At 48.6% G+C, this 15,355-nt stretch overlaps 1 protein-coding gene across 4 annotated transcripts in view; it reads left to right on the top strand.

Annotated features, from left to right (window-relative positions):
- ARHGAP31 (Rho GTPase activating protein 31) overlaps positions 1-6,466 on the top strand; it is a 92,199-nt gene extending 85,733 nt beyond the window's left edge. For 2 of the 4 annotated variants that reach the window (XM_039509601.1, XM_039509577.1), the window contains exons 9-12: positions 284-343; positions 1,069-1,698; positions 2,142-2,440; positions 3,841-6,466. In XM_039509601.1, coding sequence (XP_039365535.1) covers positions 284-343; positions 1,069-1,698; positions 2,142-2,440; positions 3,841-6,357 — 3,506 coding nt within the window. In that variant the 3' untranslated portion in view covers positions 6,358-6,466. The remainder of the gene's footprint in view (positions 1-283; positions 344-1,068; positions 1,699-2,141; positions 2,441-3,840) is intronic. The other 2 variants (XM_039509585.1, XM_039509592.1) reach the window with 2 other exon arrangements.
- The last annotated feature ends 8,889 nt before the right edge of the window (positions 6,467-15,355 follow it).

Here is a 15,355-nt window from a genome sequence, read left to right as displayed (position 1 = left end):
CTAGTCATGGACCTGAGCTACAGTGCTCATTTCCAGGCCTGGCCTCCCACAAAATGTAGGGGTGTTGGAGCCTGGGGTTCTTTCTGGGCCCAGATCTATGCTAAACAGTGCACTGAGGGAGATCAGGCTGTTTCTTGTTAATAATGGACACTAAATGCCTTTTCACTGCATTAACCCACCCTCCGATCATTGCATTGGCTTTAATTATGCTGTGCTCTCCAGCTGGTTGTAAACTGACAGGTCCCAGGATTTGACGTAGGTTTCTAAACTTATTTTTTCACAGAAAAAGCAACTATTCGACCAGCTAAAAGCATGGACTCTCTGTGCTCCCTGCCTGTAGAAGGTGAGACCCTGACAGCCTGTACCTAGGGCTGCCGAGCTGCGGGATGGGCCTGTGAGCTCTTAGCTCTAACGAGTGTGTGCATATGTGAGAGCAGGTGTTTTTGTTTCTGTGCATGCTCACATACCTATGTCTGTGTTTACTTTTCTCTCTGTGTTGCATGTTCTCATGTGCTTCCACCAGATGTTTACACATGTCCATGCGTTACCATACCTGTGTATATGCACTGCTGTCCCTCTGTCTGTGTGCTTGTATGTTGGCATATGCATCTGGGCACGTATATATGTGTTTGTGCGGATACCTGTTACCAGTACAATGGGCTTCATTCAACTCTGCATTATTCCAATGGGCACGAGGTCCCTATTTGTGAGAAGGCTGCCTGGGAAGGGGATGAGGCATTGCCTGGTGCCTGCAACCAGCCAGCAAGGCCCAGGCACGGCTGATTGGCAAGGGCACACGGGGATACACGGAGCCAGTAAGGATCCTGCACAGTTTCCAGTGGAGAGGATCCTGTCTAGCTCCAGCTACCTGTGAGAGCTGCCATCTCTGGGTAGAGTCCCTGGCGGAGGAGCCTGAGGGATGTAGGTCCTGTCCCCTGCCCCCGTATCAGAGACTCTGAAGGGCTGGGGCTGTCCAATAGGGCCCGCCCTGTCTCCTGGGTGTAGGGAGGAAGGCTTCCTGCTGTCACTGCTCCCTTTGCCAATTCTCCATTTGTCTCCTCTCCCCAGGGGAGGATGAGACTGGCCGGTTCAAACGCACAGTCGCTGCTGGAGGGTTTTTCATCCCAGTGATGAAAACGCGGACAGGAGGCACAAACAGCTCGGGTGACCTCAGCAAGGAGAGTGAGTGGGACCGTGAGGGGTCCCCAGCGGGGGCCGAGGGCGGCTCAGAGCTCAGCGGGGATAAAGCTGGCCCCAGGGCCCCCCAGGCGAGGCCGCTCCCCGAGCAGTTGAAGGTGTTCCGGGCCATGGAGGACACTGAAAGTGAGCAGACCTCCCCAAAGACGTGTCGCATGTTCTACACCTCCGAGACAGCCTCCAAATCAGGCTTCCCCAGCAGCCTCTTCCCTCTGGAAGCTTCCCCCCGGCACCAGCGGAAAGTCCTGAATATCTCGGAGCCCTTCGCCGTTTCTGTGCCCCTTCGGGTGTCCGCCGTCATCAGCACCAACAGCACCCCATGCCGTGTGCCTGCCAAGGACAAGCCTGGCCTCTCCAGCCTGGAGGAATCGTCCGCTCTGGGGCCGGGCAGTGCTGCTCCCACAGTGCCGGAAGGGGGTGGCCAGCCCAGGACTGAGCAGGCCACAGACAGGGAGGAGAAGCAGCCCAGGGCTGAGGCTGCACCAGGTAAAACTAGTAGAGGTGAGCAGGGCACAGCCCCAGGAATGCAGGGTGAAAGCAGGGCTGAGGAATTTCCCCTGTTAGGGACCCAGGTCCAGTAAGGCCAGTCCATCCAGTGCAAGGCACTGGAGAGACTGGGGGCTCCCAGTGGCACACCTGGGGCAGGGAGAAGCTCAGTGGTCCCCAGTGGAGGCTTGGGAGGGAGGGTGGGCATTGAGAGGACAAGCACTGGGTTGGTGTAGAGAAGTAAGGTTGTTCCACGGGGGCATGGGAATGGGGGACTTAAACCACGTGAACTTCCTGACAGCAGTGCCCTGTCCATGACGGCGGAGACGCCAAGCGGTGTAGTGAAGGATTTGGGGTTTTATCAGTCAGGATGAGCTGAACCTACACAGGTCCTTTATCTCAATGCCCTGGGCCAGCTACAGGCCCTGTGTTGTGAGTGATTCGTGTTTCTAATATAGGTTCTACCACCGAGGAACTGATGGCAGCCAAGAAGCCTGAGTCCTCTGAAGCCTCAAAGCCAACAACAGAAAACCAGGAGCTGTTAGGCAGTGGCAGCAGCACCAGTGGCAGGCAAGCCCCAGAGCAGAGCCCTGGCTTGAAACAGACACCAGCACCAGAGGGCCCAAGAGGCCTGCACTCGGCAGGTGAGATCGAACAAGGCCAGCTTGCGACACAGGAAAACCCATCTGAGAGAGGCAGCCGGCAGCAGGAGACACCAAGGGTTAAAGCCGAGGAGGCCTCGTTCCCGAGAGAGCTGGTAAGGAGGGAGCCTTGAAAAGAAGGAATATCCATTGTCTCAAAGGACCCGAGGGAGGTGGAAGTATCTCCCCATCTTGTTGGGGACTGATACGGGGGACTGGGGAACTGTTGCATGTGTATCTGCATCCGAGCAACCTCAAGCTGTGATCCTGACATGGAATATAGGCTAAGCAGGGTTAGGCTTGGCCAGGTGTTAATTGACCTTCGCTATTCAGTATACAGCTGTCACGTCCTCTCTCACTCCCTTCTTCTGTTAACTATACCCTGCTGTTGGTACTGTCTCTGGAAGCCTCTCCATATGTCTAATCACTTTGACCCTCCATCTCTGACCCTTCTACCCTTATTTCTGCCACGTCCTTTATCAGGACTGTGATTTTCTCAGTCTGATTTTTTTATTCCATTCCTGATCATTTGAACATTTTGTAGGGTCACTGCTGCACGCTGAGCAGAGTTTTGATTTGAGTCACTCAGTCACCCCTCTGAGTGGTTACAGATGAGTGGAGCCCAGCAATGTGTATGAGTAGTTCCAATTATTCCTTCCAGTGTGCATGAACTTGCATTTGGCAACATTTCTTTATGGGGTTTGTAGTGTCCCCTGCTGGGATAGGTGAGTCTGTTTCATGAGGCAGGTTGGGAGGCAGTCTGAGGAATTGTAGCTATTGTTTCTCAGCTAATTCACTTTGGGTACTTGCCACCAGACCTGAGTCCTAGCTCCACCTCTGATGATCTCCCCTGTAAACCCATTTGTTTACAGGCATATGCAAGGGAGGCAGTGTGGCTTAGTGAATAAAGCACTGGACTGGAGCTCAGGAGATCTTGATTCTATCTCTGGCTCTGTCAATGGCCTGCTGGGTAACCATGGGCAAGTCACTTCACCACCCTGTGCCTCAGTTTCCCCATCTATAAACTGGGGGTTGTGATATTGAGCTCCTTTGTAAAGCACTTTGAGATCCACTGATGAAACTGCTACATAAGAGTGAGATATTATTATTATTATTATTATTATTTTATTTAGCCAGATTTCTGGTGGCATGTGTGTGTGCGCACCAGCATTCCCACTAGCCCAGGGGGTCTCAAACTGGGGGTTGGGACCCCTCAAGGGGTCGCAAGGTAATTACGTGGGGAGTCACGAGCTGTCAGCCTCCATCCCAAACCCCGATTTGCCGCCAGCATTTATAATGGTGTTATGAATTAAAAACACTTTAAAATATATTTAATGGGGGGGGTCTCCCTCAGAAGCTTGCTATGTGAAAGGGGTCACCAGTAGAAAACTTTGAGAACCACTGCACTAGCCTGATGGTATTCCCGGCAGGCTGCTACAGGCAGCGTTGTGGGCAGAAGGCAGATGGGCATGTGGAGTGATTGCTGTCAGGTTATGACATTTCTGGTGTTTTTCAGGCTGAAGATGATGCTGCCAATGCCCTGATGGAACCGCTGTGGCCGGAGATTCAACAGGAACTCAAAATTATTGAATCTGAAGAGGAGCTCTCATTCTTGCCTACAGATGTCCCCAAGAGAAGCCCACACCAGCCTACGTCCCCTGCTTCACCACAAACAGACAGCTTCTGTTCTGGTTCTGTGCTTGCCGTGACACTGGCTGACCAGGAAACTGCATCTGGAACCCCACAGGCCACATCTCAGTTGCCTTTATTTGGTGCCTCCTCCAAAGAAAGTTCAAAGGAGCCTGGCAGCCTCCAGGGTGGTAAACCTGAAGTGGTAGCACAGCGTGACTGCTCTCCTAACATACCCGAACTGGATACTGTCCTGTCTGGGACAACTTCTCCAAAGAACCATCTAGTGCTGGACAACGTCAACAGTGATCTTCCAGCTCCCCACCAAGACCAGAAGCTTTATGATGAGAAGCAGCCCATTGAGGGTCCTTTAAAAGAAGATGTCTCAGATACCAAAGGGTTGTGTCCAGACCAAGCCAAGGAGAAGGGCAACCCTGGCCTGCTGCATAGCGAAAAGGATGGCATTGCTGTAGGCCAGGATGGAGTCCTAACCCAGAGGGAGAAGCCCGATAGAGAGGCTGCAGGAGATGGCCTGATCTCATCAAAGAGGGCAAGTGGAGCTGGAGCCCAGAAGCCCAAAGAGGGCGGCATGGCTAACAGAGCCCAGGACTCTTTCGACCATGAAGAGGAGGATGCATGGACAGACAATGTCCAGGGCTTTGAGCTGGTAGAGCCATGGGAGGATCACCAGTGGGTCACCAGCCCGCTCCATTCCCCCACCCTCAAGAACCTCCAGGAAAAGGCAATGCAGGATTTCCAGTCACAGAGCTATGGAGTGGAGAGGGGCCTTTGTGCTCGGCCACGGTTCAGTCGCAGTCTTTCTCTGGATAGCAAAGACATGGTGCTGAGTGTGTGGGCTATCCAGCCACCTCTCACAAGTGCGGCTGAAGAGCTCCCACATGGCTGCACTAGATCGAGGACCAGGGACCTGTTAGAAACACTGCCAACCTCACCCCCCAGGCCGAACCACGTTGAGCGAGCTGAGACCTGTCTGAGTCCTCAAGAGGACTATTTAGAGCCTGAGGGATCAAGTGATGCCCTGAGCAGCAAGGCAGAGCCTGCAGCAGGGAGGCTGCTAGCCAGGCATGAGGAACAGCACCCTGCCTCTCTTTCAGAGCCAGGGGAGAAGGTAGCGGATGGCAGCAAAGAAAACCCTCAGGACTTAACACCTGAGTTGCCTTTTCCATACTGTAATACCCAAGATGGTTTCTTGCAGGCAAAGAAAATAGATGAAGATCCATCCAGGCCTCAGGATGCTGCCCCCACTGGAGCGGCTGTCACCAAAGGGCTGTGTTCCTCCAGCGAGTCACAGCCAAGTAACAACAAAGGTGAAGACGCACCCCGTAAAGTGAGAACCAGGCCATCATCTCTCAACCTGGATTCACTCCTCCCTGCCCCTAATTTCTTCAAGTTTGAGAGCCTGGCGGTGCCCACTTCACCTGGAAATCTCTTATGTGTGCAGAAGGAAGGGAAGAGCAGCGATTCTGTCCTGTTACTGCCTGCTGCCTGCCCTGCCAGGAACAAAGGCGACCCCTGGGGATCTCGCTTTGATCTCCGAGAGCTAGACCTGGATTACATGGCAGTGGCCCACGCTGCCACCGGCCGTCGTAACTCTGCCCCTGTGAGTGTGTCGGCGGTGAGGACCTCCTTCATGGTTAAGATGTGCCAGGCCAGAGCTGTGCCAGTGATACCGCCCAAGATCCAGTACACACAGGTCCCACAGCCGCTACAGACTCAGAACGCCGACCGTGACATCCCTGCATTGCTGGGGAGGAAGGAAACAGAAGCCCACTCAGCCAACAGGCAGACCCCCCAAGCAGCTTGGGGACAGCTGGAGCCCCCAAAGAGCCCTCGGGTAGAGAAGAAAGCCAAAGAGGAGAAAGAAAACAGTGACCCAGCTCAAATGGATTCAACTTCTTCTAGGCATGGCAGCCTCAACCCTCTGCCAGATCTCTCCCTCTCCAGTCGTAATTCCACACAGGAGGCACCCGTGCTGCGCCGAAAGCGCACTTCAGAGGTGGAGACCTCAGGAGACAACCCACAATCCTCAAAAATGGAGAGGCCATCGGGGTTTTCCAAGCCTTCCTACAGATCCAGACCAGGAAGGCCCCAGAGCCTTATCCTCTTCAGCCCACCCTTCCCCATCATGGACCATCCGTCTTCCTCAGCAGACTCCAGGGTGTTGTTATCACCCATAAGAAGCCCCTCTCAGAACAACTCTCCAAATCCTATTTGTGGCGATCTGTCTGGGAACCTGCAGACAACGCCTGAGGGGGTCACTCTGCGGAACAAAATGACCATCCCCAAAAATGGGCAGAGACTGGAGACCTCCACCAGCTGCTTTTACCAGCCCCAGAGGAGGTCAGTGATTCTCGATGGGAGAAGCGGGAGGCAGATAGAATAACGCCAGCTCACCTCACCCCTCTTCCCTGGTGGATGAGAAGGGAGTACCCACCTTGAGACCAACTGTGCTGTTGTTGTTGTTGTTATGATTATAAATATTCTATGCAAAAGGGACACAAATCTTTTATTTCCTCCTGCAGAGCATTTTGCTACTGATGTTCTCATTCTCTTTGTCTCTCTCCTTTTCGGGCAACCCCACATTATCTGCTCTATGGAAAAAAAATTCCCAAGGAAGTTTGTTTTCTTCAGTCTTGTTTTCTAACACACTCTGTGAAAGTCTCACCCTCTGTCTGAAAAAACCATGGCATGGTCCAATGGACATGTATGTGAAGGAGGTAAGACCAGACAGGTACATTTTTCTCCCTTGCACCTCCGGGCGATGATGCAGGACCATCTGTCCAGCCATCCCTGCTGTACTGCTCTGGATAGCATAAGCAAACTGCAGAGGAGAATGTTGATAGCTGAAGGTGAGAAGGTAAAGCTGACCTGTAAAGATCACACTGAGTGCGTTATGTTTTGTTGCTCTTCTCTGGACTTTCTCCAATTTGTCCACATCTTTTTCTGAAATGTGGTGCCCAGAACTGGACACAATGCTCCAGCTGAGGCCTAATCAGTGCGGAGTAGAGTGGAAGAATTATTTCTTGTGTCTTGCTTACAACATTCCCGTTAACACATCCCAGAATGATGTTTGCTTTTTTTGCAAGTGTTACACTCTTGAATCATATTTAGCTTGTGATCCACAATGACCCCCAGATCCCTTTCTGCAGTACTCCTTCCTAAGCAGTCATTTCCCATTTTGTATGTGTGCAACTGATTGTTTCTTCCTACGTGGAGTACTTTGCATTTGTCCTTTTTGAATTTCATCCTATTTACTTCAGAGCATTTCTCCAGTTTGTCCAGATCATTTTGAATTTTAATCCTATCCTCCAAAGCACTTGCAACTCCTCCCAACTTGATCTCTGTGCCATTATCTAAATAATTGATGAATATGTTGAGGAGAACTGGATCCAGAACTGATCCTTGTGGGACCCCACTCATTTTTACCTTCCAGTTTGACTATGAACCACTGATAACTACTCTCTGGGAATGGTTTTTCAACCAGTTATTCACCCACTTTATAGCAGCTCCATCTAGGTGGCATTTCCCTAGTTTGTTTATGAGAAGGTCTTGTGAGACAGTATCAAAAGCCTTACTAAAGTCCAGATATACCATGTCTACTGCTTCCCCCTATCCACAAGACTTGTTACCTTGTCAAAGAAAGCTATCAAATTGGTTCGACATGATTTCTTCTTGACAAATCCATGCTGACTGTTGCTTATCACCTTATTATCTTGTAGGTGTTTGCAAATTGATTGCTTAATTATTTGCTCCAGAGAGCAACTAGAGATGGACCAGTGCCACAAAGTTTGGATCAGGAAATCAAGTTCTGCAGAGTTGGGAGGATTTAGATTAAATGGTCCATGTCAGCTGATTGTAGAGCTGGGCCCAAGGCACCAAGTTCAGCTCTGGAGACAAACTTTCCCTGAATTCATGGGGCTTGGAACTGGGAATCGGTTTCAGACCTGTTGCCTCTAGACTAGAGAAGAGGTCTGAGCTATGCTGTAGGGTCATGGTGCAGTTGGTAGAACCGTGTGTACAGTAGAGAACTGCACCATTGCAACTTGCACCAGTACAGCTGAACCAGGGCAAGTTGTAACAGTGTAGCATGTTCACATTAGCCAGCCCATTTTTGGGTGCACTTCTGCCCCGTGTCCATTTGCAGCATACCCTCCACTCACTGGAGTAGCATTTATGGGAAACGGGTCCATCCCACAATCGAGGGTCTTCCTGAGTGTAGGGGAGGTGCCTGGTGCCTGGTTTTATTAGCATGGAAACACTTTCCCTAACTAGATCACAAGGCCGCAGTTCCCCCAATCCGGTGAAAAGTGTAGGGCCTCTCATTTAGAGTTTGCAGGTGGGCTCTTATACCCTCAGGCCTAATCCTGACAATGTCTATCACACTTCTTTTAGTTTATGAGATCTAGAAGACAGGACAAGGAATACCCAGATGGGTCACTTCCCATTCTTTCCTTGTACTCTGTTATAGAGTACGAGGAGGTGATGCATGCAGCTCCCATTAATTGCAGGATGTTGGTGGGTATGGGGGTCACCTGGCTGGATGGGAGTGGTGTTGGATGGTGGGGGGTCACCTGTATCAAGGGGAGGTGGGGGTGGGGTTCACCTAGCTGGATAGGTGGTGTGGTGTGTGGGTCACCTGGCTGAAGGGGAGGGGTGCTGGATGTAGGGACCCCCTGGCTGGATGGGAGGGGTGTTGGGTGGGTGGGAGTCACCTGGCTGAAAGAGAGGAGCTTTTGTGACTTGTGTGGTGGGGCGGCGGGGGGAGGGGAGCAGGGCCGGCTCCAGGCACCAGCTGAGCAAGCTGGTGCTTGGGGCGGCTTCCGCCCAATCCTAGGGCAGCACTGATGCTTATTTATTTTTTTTTTGGTTTGCTGCTCTGGCTGCCCTGTAGGGGGCAGAGGAGGGGAGCGCCCTGCAGCAAATTTGGCAGGGCAGCCCGCGTCCTTCCCTCCCCACCGACCGGAGCAGCTCGGAGCCCTCCCGGCAGGCGGCGCGGAGATCGGGGCCGTGGGGTGAGCGCCCCCCTGAAGCCCTGGCTGCCCCCTCTCGCTCTCCCCCCTCGCTCCCTCCCCTTCCCCCCATTAGACTGGGCGCGCACTCTGCAGCACAGGGAGTCCCCTGGCTCTGCCGCCCTGTAGGTTTTTTTGTTTTGTTTACCCCTGCTTTGCCGTTCCCCCACCCCCGCTTTGCCGCTCCAGCTGCGCCGCAGGTTGTTTTTTTTCACCTGCTTTGCCGTTCCAGCCGTGCAGTTTTTTTTGTTTCCCCCACCCTGCTTTACCGCTCTGGCTGCACCGTGTTTTCTTTTTCTTTTTTTTCTTCACCTGCTTTGCCGCTCCAGAGCCCTGTTCCCCTCCCCCCTTTACCGCTCCAGCCCCACTGTGGTTTTATGTTCCCCCCAACCCCGCTTTGCTGCTTCGGCTGTGCTGCAGTTTCCCCCCCTCCCCCTTTGCCATTCCAGCCGCAACGGTTTTTTGTGCCCCCAACCCCGCTTTGCCGCTCTTGCCCCGCTGTGGTTTTGTTTTTGTTTTTTCCCCTGCTTTGCCGCTCTGTCGGCCCCTCCCCCCCTTTTTTTTTGCTTGGGGCGGCAAAAAAGCCAGAGCCGGCCCTGGAGGGGAGAGTCACCTGGTTCCATGGCAGGGACATTGATGAGTGTGGGACTGGCTGGTGCAGTTATGTCCTTGGGGACAAGCAGGAACTAGGACTGTACAGTACATTGTAAACGATATTAACTTAGACTGTCCATCCCATTTGCTCATTTTACAAAAGGTGAAGCACTTCTTTGATGCAGCCTGTCAGCACATTAGGGCTCTGGAGGAGGTTAGGTCTGCAGCAGACACCAGCAGCAAAGCTTGCAACTGTTTCTACCAGCCAGAGTCCAAAAAGTGCAATCAAAATCTTTTAATCTTTTCTTTCTTTAGATTGTAAAACGCCTGTACTGATGAATGATGAATACTGTGTTAAATTTATCTATATATATATAAATAAAAGAACATTATATATAAATATATTAAAATGTAATTAAAAATGAAGGAATTGTCTAAACAGGTCCATCACATCTGTGAAACTTGGGCTGATGTACAGATATTGTTTTCCGTTAAAATTTCTTTACCACTGAGAGTGTAAGCTGGAACAAGCTATAACCAGCACAGGAAGGTGAAGCTAGAATCTTAGATCTGATTATGGTCGGTCATGGATCAACAGTAGATCCTACCACCACTGAAGTCAATGATAAAACTCTCTCACTGAAATCAACGGGAGCAGAACTGGGTCCTAGAAGAGGATGGAATAGATCGGTGAGTCCCAAAATACCATGACAGATTTCTCCCTTAAATGTCTGATGGAGTTTCAACTCCACGTTTTTTCCTGGGGCTCCCTGATTTTTACATCTCTGCCATCTTTCTGCTCAGAAATAAATATACATGGGTTGGTGAGATCCTATGGTTGAGCTAAACTCTGTTTAGTCTTAACCTGATCCTGAGTAACATAATGCTTAGTAATAACAGCCTGCTCCTGCTACTAGTGTAATGCGTGGAAAGCTACCATTGACTTCAGTGGGAGCTGGACTGAGCCTAGAAAGAGAGAGCAATCAGTAGCCAAGTCCTGTTTAGGGCTCAGTGGTAAGTGCAGACACCAAAAAAGCTTGCAGCTCACTCCTGCATCCATTGGTCCCCTTCAAAATACTGACTTGATGCAAGTCAGGGGGGAAGGGTTGGAAATCAGATATCGGGTGAAGAGGACTGGCTTATGGGCTGTTGATTATTTCTTCTGCTACTCCTGATGGATCACATTTTTGTTAAGCATTACTGTCCAGGTGGATTGCCTGCCTTTGTGCCTTTTATTGCTTTAAGAAATTAAGTTTTGCCCAATCTCAACCATGAGATTAAACTGGAGTTTTTATAAAACAGACATGTGCCCTAGTGGTGATTTGAGACTTTATTATCCCCTGTATGATCTTGGTGAATATGATGAATGAATGCTTCTGTCTCCCTCTGTTATCACCTCTAACCCCTAATTTGCCATCTAGAAGGACCAATGGGGGAGGGGGGATTCCATTAAGGGAGCAAAATAAGTTAGTGGACGGATTTTCAGAGGTTTGAAAGTCAGGCCAGAGGTTTTTGGCTGTCACAAAATCACCCTTATTTTAAGTGTTTAAAGTTTTATGGGCTAAAGGTCATATTCCTGCCAGCCTCTTATAATATTGAATAGATGATGTTTCTGTGGTGTTAGTGCGTGTTTCCTCATTAGTACATTACATGCTGGAGTCTGTTTTATTTAAAATAACAAAAGAGAAATAAAAAGATAGGTGGTCAATACATTTCTAACACTAAGTAAAGGAAAATTTAACCAAGCTAGAAAAGAACAACACAAGAAATTACTACGAGAACCAGCACACTTCGTTTTAGTTTGATGTTTCTTGCATATAATTATGAATTATAAAGGAAAACTATGAACCTAACTAAAATCATAAACTGGATTTCTCTGGTATAACTTCCTTATTGCCATAGCATCTGAGCACCTGTCATTAGTGCATTAAGTCAGTGGTTCTCAAGTAGGCGTACGTGTACCCCTGGGGGTACACAGAGGTCTTCCAGGGGTACATTGACTCATCTAGATATTTGCCTAGTTTTACAACAGGTTACATAAAAAGCACTAACGAAGTCAGTACAAACTAAAATTTAATACAGACCATGGCTTGTTTATACTGCTCTATATACTGTCCACTGAAATGTAAGTACAGTATTTATATTCCAACTGATTTTATAATTATATGGTTAAAATGAGAAACTAAGCAATTTGTAAGCAAGTAGTCTTTCAGTGAGGTGAAACTTGGGAATACATAAAACAAATCAGACTCCTGAGAGGGGTACAGTAGTCTGAAAAGGTTGAAAGCCTCTGCATTAAATGACATTACTTTTTGTTTACACCTGTCCTCTGTCTTGAAAAAATAGAGCTGCTAGCCCTTTGTAAACTCTGCAGCCAGCCCTGCAATCTGACCTGCTGTTCACTTCCTTGAAACAACTGAGCCTTTAGGCTAAAGAAAATACATTTTGTCTATGTACCAACTGAGTCTGGGACTAGAATTGGTGGGGAATTTTTTTGACTAACATTTTTTCATTGGAAAATGCCAGTTCATAAAAATTGACACCATTAATGGGAAAGAATTAGTTTCAACTAATTTGCCATTTAAAAAAAAATTGAAAAACTTTCAGAATGCCCCATTTTGGCATTTTCAGAACCAAAAATTCCATGTTTTGTTCTGAAACAACTTTTAGTTTCAAATTTTAAATTAATGTATAGTAAAAAAAAGTGTCAAAAATTGGAAAAGATCAAAAGTCAAAACAATGTTTTTGAAGGGTCCACACAAATATTTTTGCTTGACCCAAAGCTAAATTTTTTTTGTTCAGTTCAGAATTTTTTTTTTTTGAGATTTGACATTTTGTCCCATTTTGGGATGGGAAAATTTGTCAAAATCTCAAAATTCTTGGGGGAACAGGAAAATGATTTCCTGTCCAGCTCTGCATGAGACTTGGTTTCCACTCCAAATAAAGACTCCACCGTGCCACCCTTCCTTAATTTTGCTTTCCCTTTAGGAAAATTACTAGAATATGCTTCCTGTAAGTTTCTATGGCAACTGGCATATAACCAGCATATTAAACATCATAATACACACTGTCTTGACTGTGATCTCCACTAGCTGATGACTAATCTTGCTCACGGGGTTCTCTCTCTTTATACCCATCTCATTATTTGCTTGCCACCAAGAGCATTTTATAAACCTGCCCAGAACACCCAAGGTCCCTCTCAACTGATTACCATGATTTCCATGATTAAAGAAATCAAGCAAACTATACATTAAATCCCTGTACATACGACAGTTAAACTGTGCTGGCAGCCACCATGTTTAAACACATGGAAATGCTCCAGCACACTTTCCACCAAGTCATTTTTGCCTGATTGCAAATCACTGTGGATTTGAAAGGCTGACTCAATACAAATTACAGCGTAGCCTGAACCAACAGTGCCTGTGCTGGAGGAACTGGTTACAACATGACTGACTCCTGCCCCTGTGTCGCAACAAAGATGGCTCCATGTCTAAGCATGTTTCCAAAGTGGCTGCTTTCCATTTCTACCCAGGAGACAGGTTGTTAAACTGGCACAGAGGAAGGCTCCTGTAGAAACCTGCCCTGCTGCCTCACACCCCAGCCCACCTAGTACTGTCAACAAGACACACCTCGCTGCTGCCAGTTCTTGACCTGACCTGGCCAGCAACCAGCATAGAACTGGAGGCAAACTGGTAGCAAAGGAGAGACAGGCAGGGTAGGAAAGTATATCAGCTTGAGGGTGGGGGAGGTGTTGTTGGCTTGTGAACAAGGGCACTGGAATAGTTTGTACATTGGGGGTGCTGGCAGCCACTGAACCAAACTGTAAACCCTGGATATGATAGAAACCACTTCAAGGCAGGGGGTGCAGTAGCTGGTAGCTAATGTGGTAAAAACCCTAGTGAAAACTAGGCCTCAGTGCCTTGATCAGTAAAGCCTCTTCCCTAACTAGAGGGGAGACCACCCATTGCAGGGGGGAGTTCCTGGAGGAGGCTGCCTGCCTCCATGAGCAACATTTCAGAGGCTTTTCTCAATTGCTGCTGCAGGTGAGGAATTCTGTTATAAGCTGGCTGGCAAATTTTAGATCACACTTTCCCTTGACAGCCATGCTGTTGATGCAGGATGGCTCAGGACAATACTAGGATGCAAGGGGGGGTGTGGGCCAGAGCTTCTGTGCAAGCAATATAGGACACTAGGTGTATAGGCACAGTGTGTTGGTTTGTGCAGAGGTAACTGCTATGTGATGTCTGGCTACTGCAGCAGGGCATTGCTTGTAGCTACCCTATCATGTTATCCAGGAGTTGTCAGAAGCCACTGGCCAGAGGTAGTGTAGGTCAATAACAGGCTGAGGAGAGTGAATGAAGGCCTGGCTGCAGGCGCCTGCACAAGGAGACAAGATCATGTGTAAGAATGAAGGTACTTTTCTGAGTGAGGCTACAGGAGAATGGCAGCACTAGAGAGGGGGCAGGTGCGTCAGACTATGTGTACGTGGAACGTCGCAGAAAGAGAAAGGCAGAACTAAACTGTAATGTGACTCAGAGACATGAGTGCTCTCAGTGTTGCCAACACCAAGCATTGAAGAACAAAACCATGATTTTATAAAATAAACCCACACTAACTGTAGGGTAGATTTGGTGTCTGATATTAAGCCTTGAGGGCACTCCAAAGTTTCCCAAGCTTTTCTCTACCATGATGAGAGATGGAAATGTTATAAATAAAAAACAGCTTCTTCCCAACACAGTGCTAGCAACTAGGCATACAAGAAAAATAGCAAATATCTCAAGGTGTATGATGAAAGTGACAAGAGGTGGCCCTACAAAAGGTGCTGCTCTGCATATACAATAGATAGCTGGACATAAAAGTTACAAATGCACATTTTTGTGCACAAATGGTTATGAAGATTTGAGCCTCAGAGCCCTTCATCTAGGGAGATTACACAGCACATGTGCGTGCGTGGTGAAGAGACAGATGCACTTTCAAGAGTGTTATTGTCACCTTATCTCCGTTCTACATGACTTATTCACATAGCTAAGCACTATGGCCATTTCAGAGATAAGGCAAGACCTACACCAAGCTGTAGTCCAGAATGTGGAAACTAGGAGGGTCCCTAGATAGCTATTAATTAGCATATGAACCTGTTTGCTGCCATTCCTTATCTCTTGCGCTACCTTGTCTCTACTGCTCTGAACATCCTCACCTACTCTTGGAATCCCACAACCCCAGTGGGGATCTGCAGAGATTGGAATGAGGCCCCTCAAAGCAGGAAAACCAGAAAAAGCTGTGCAGGATTCCTCTGAGCTGGCTTGACAGCATTCTACCATCACTCCATTCTGCTCTTGCCACCTCAGTGGAGGTGCTTGAAACCGCTTTTCCAGACAACAGCACTGCTACCACTCACGCTAGTTGGCGTTTCTCTTAACTCCATAGCACCAGAATCGAGTGATTAAGTGACCATCACATTTGAAAAGAATTAAAGGAAGTTTCTGTTCCTCCTGCTTGTAGAGAAAGTTTAAAACATTCAGCAAGTAACCCAGAGGCTCAGGAACCCGAAAGGCAAAATGCAAAGAACCCCAACCTGAGATTTGTAAATAATGCTTTAAGCCACTCACAATTGGAGTGCTTGTGGGAAGCAATATTGAGACAGCACTAGGCAGCTCTGTTTCCACTCCTTCACCTACAAAAGAGGTGGATCTGGCATCTGCTCTCCCTTCACTTGTCAGATTAGTTTCAGGGTGTCTTATTCAACCGTCCAGATAGCCCCACCCTCACCAACAGCTATTA

This window comes from Mauremys reevesii, linkage group 1 (assembly GCF_016161935.1).
Source record: "Mauremys reevesii isolate NIE-2019 linkage group 1, ASM1616193v1, whole genome shotgun sequence".
NCBI classification, from domain to species: Eukaryota; Metazoa; Chordata; order Testudines; family Geoemydidae; genus Mauremys; species Mauremys reevesii.
This window is presented reverse-complemented; position numbering and strand designations above follow the sequence as displayed.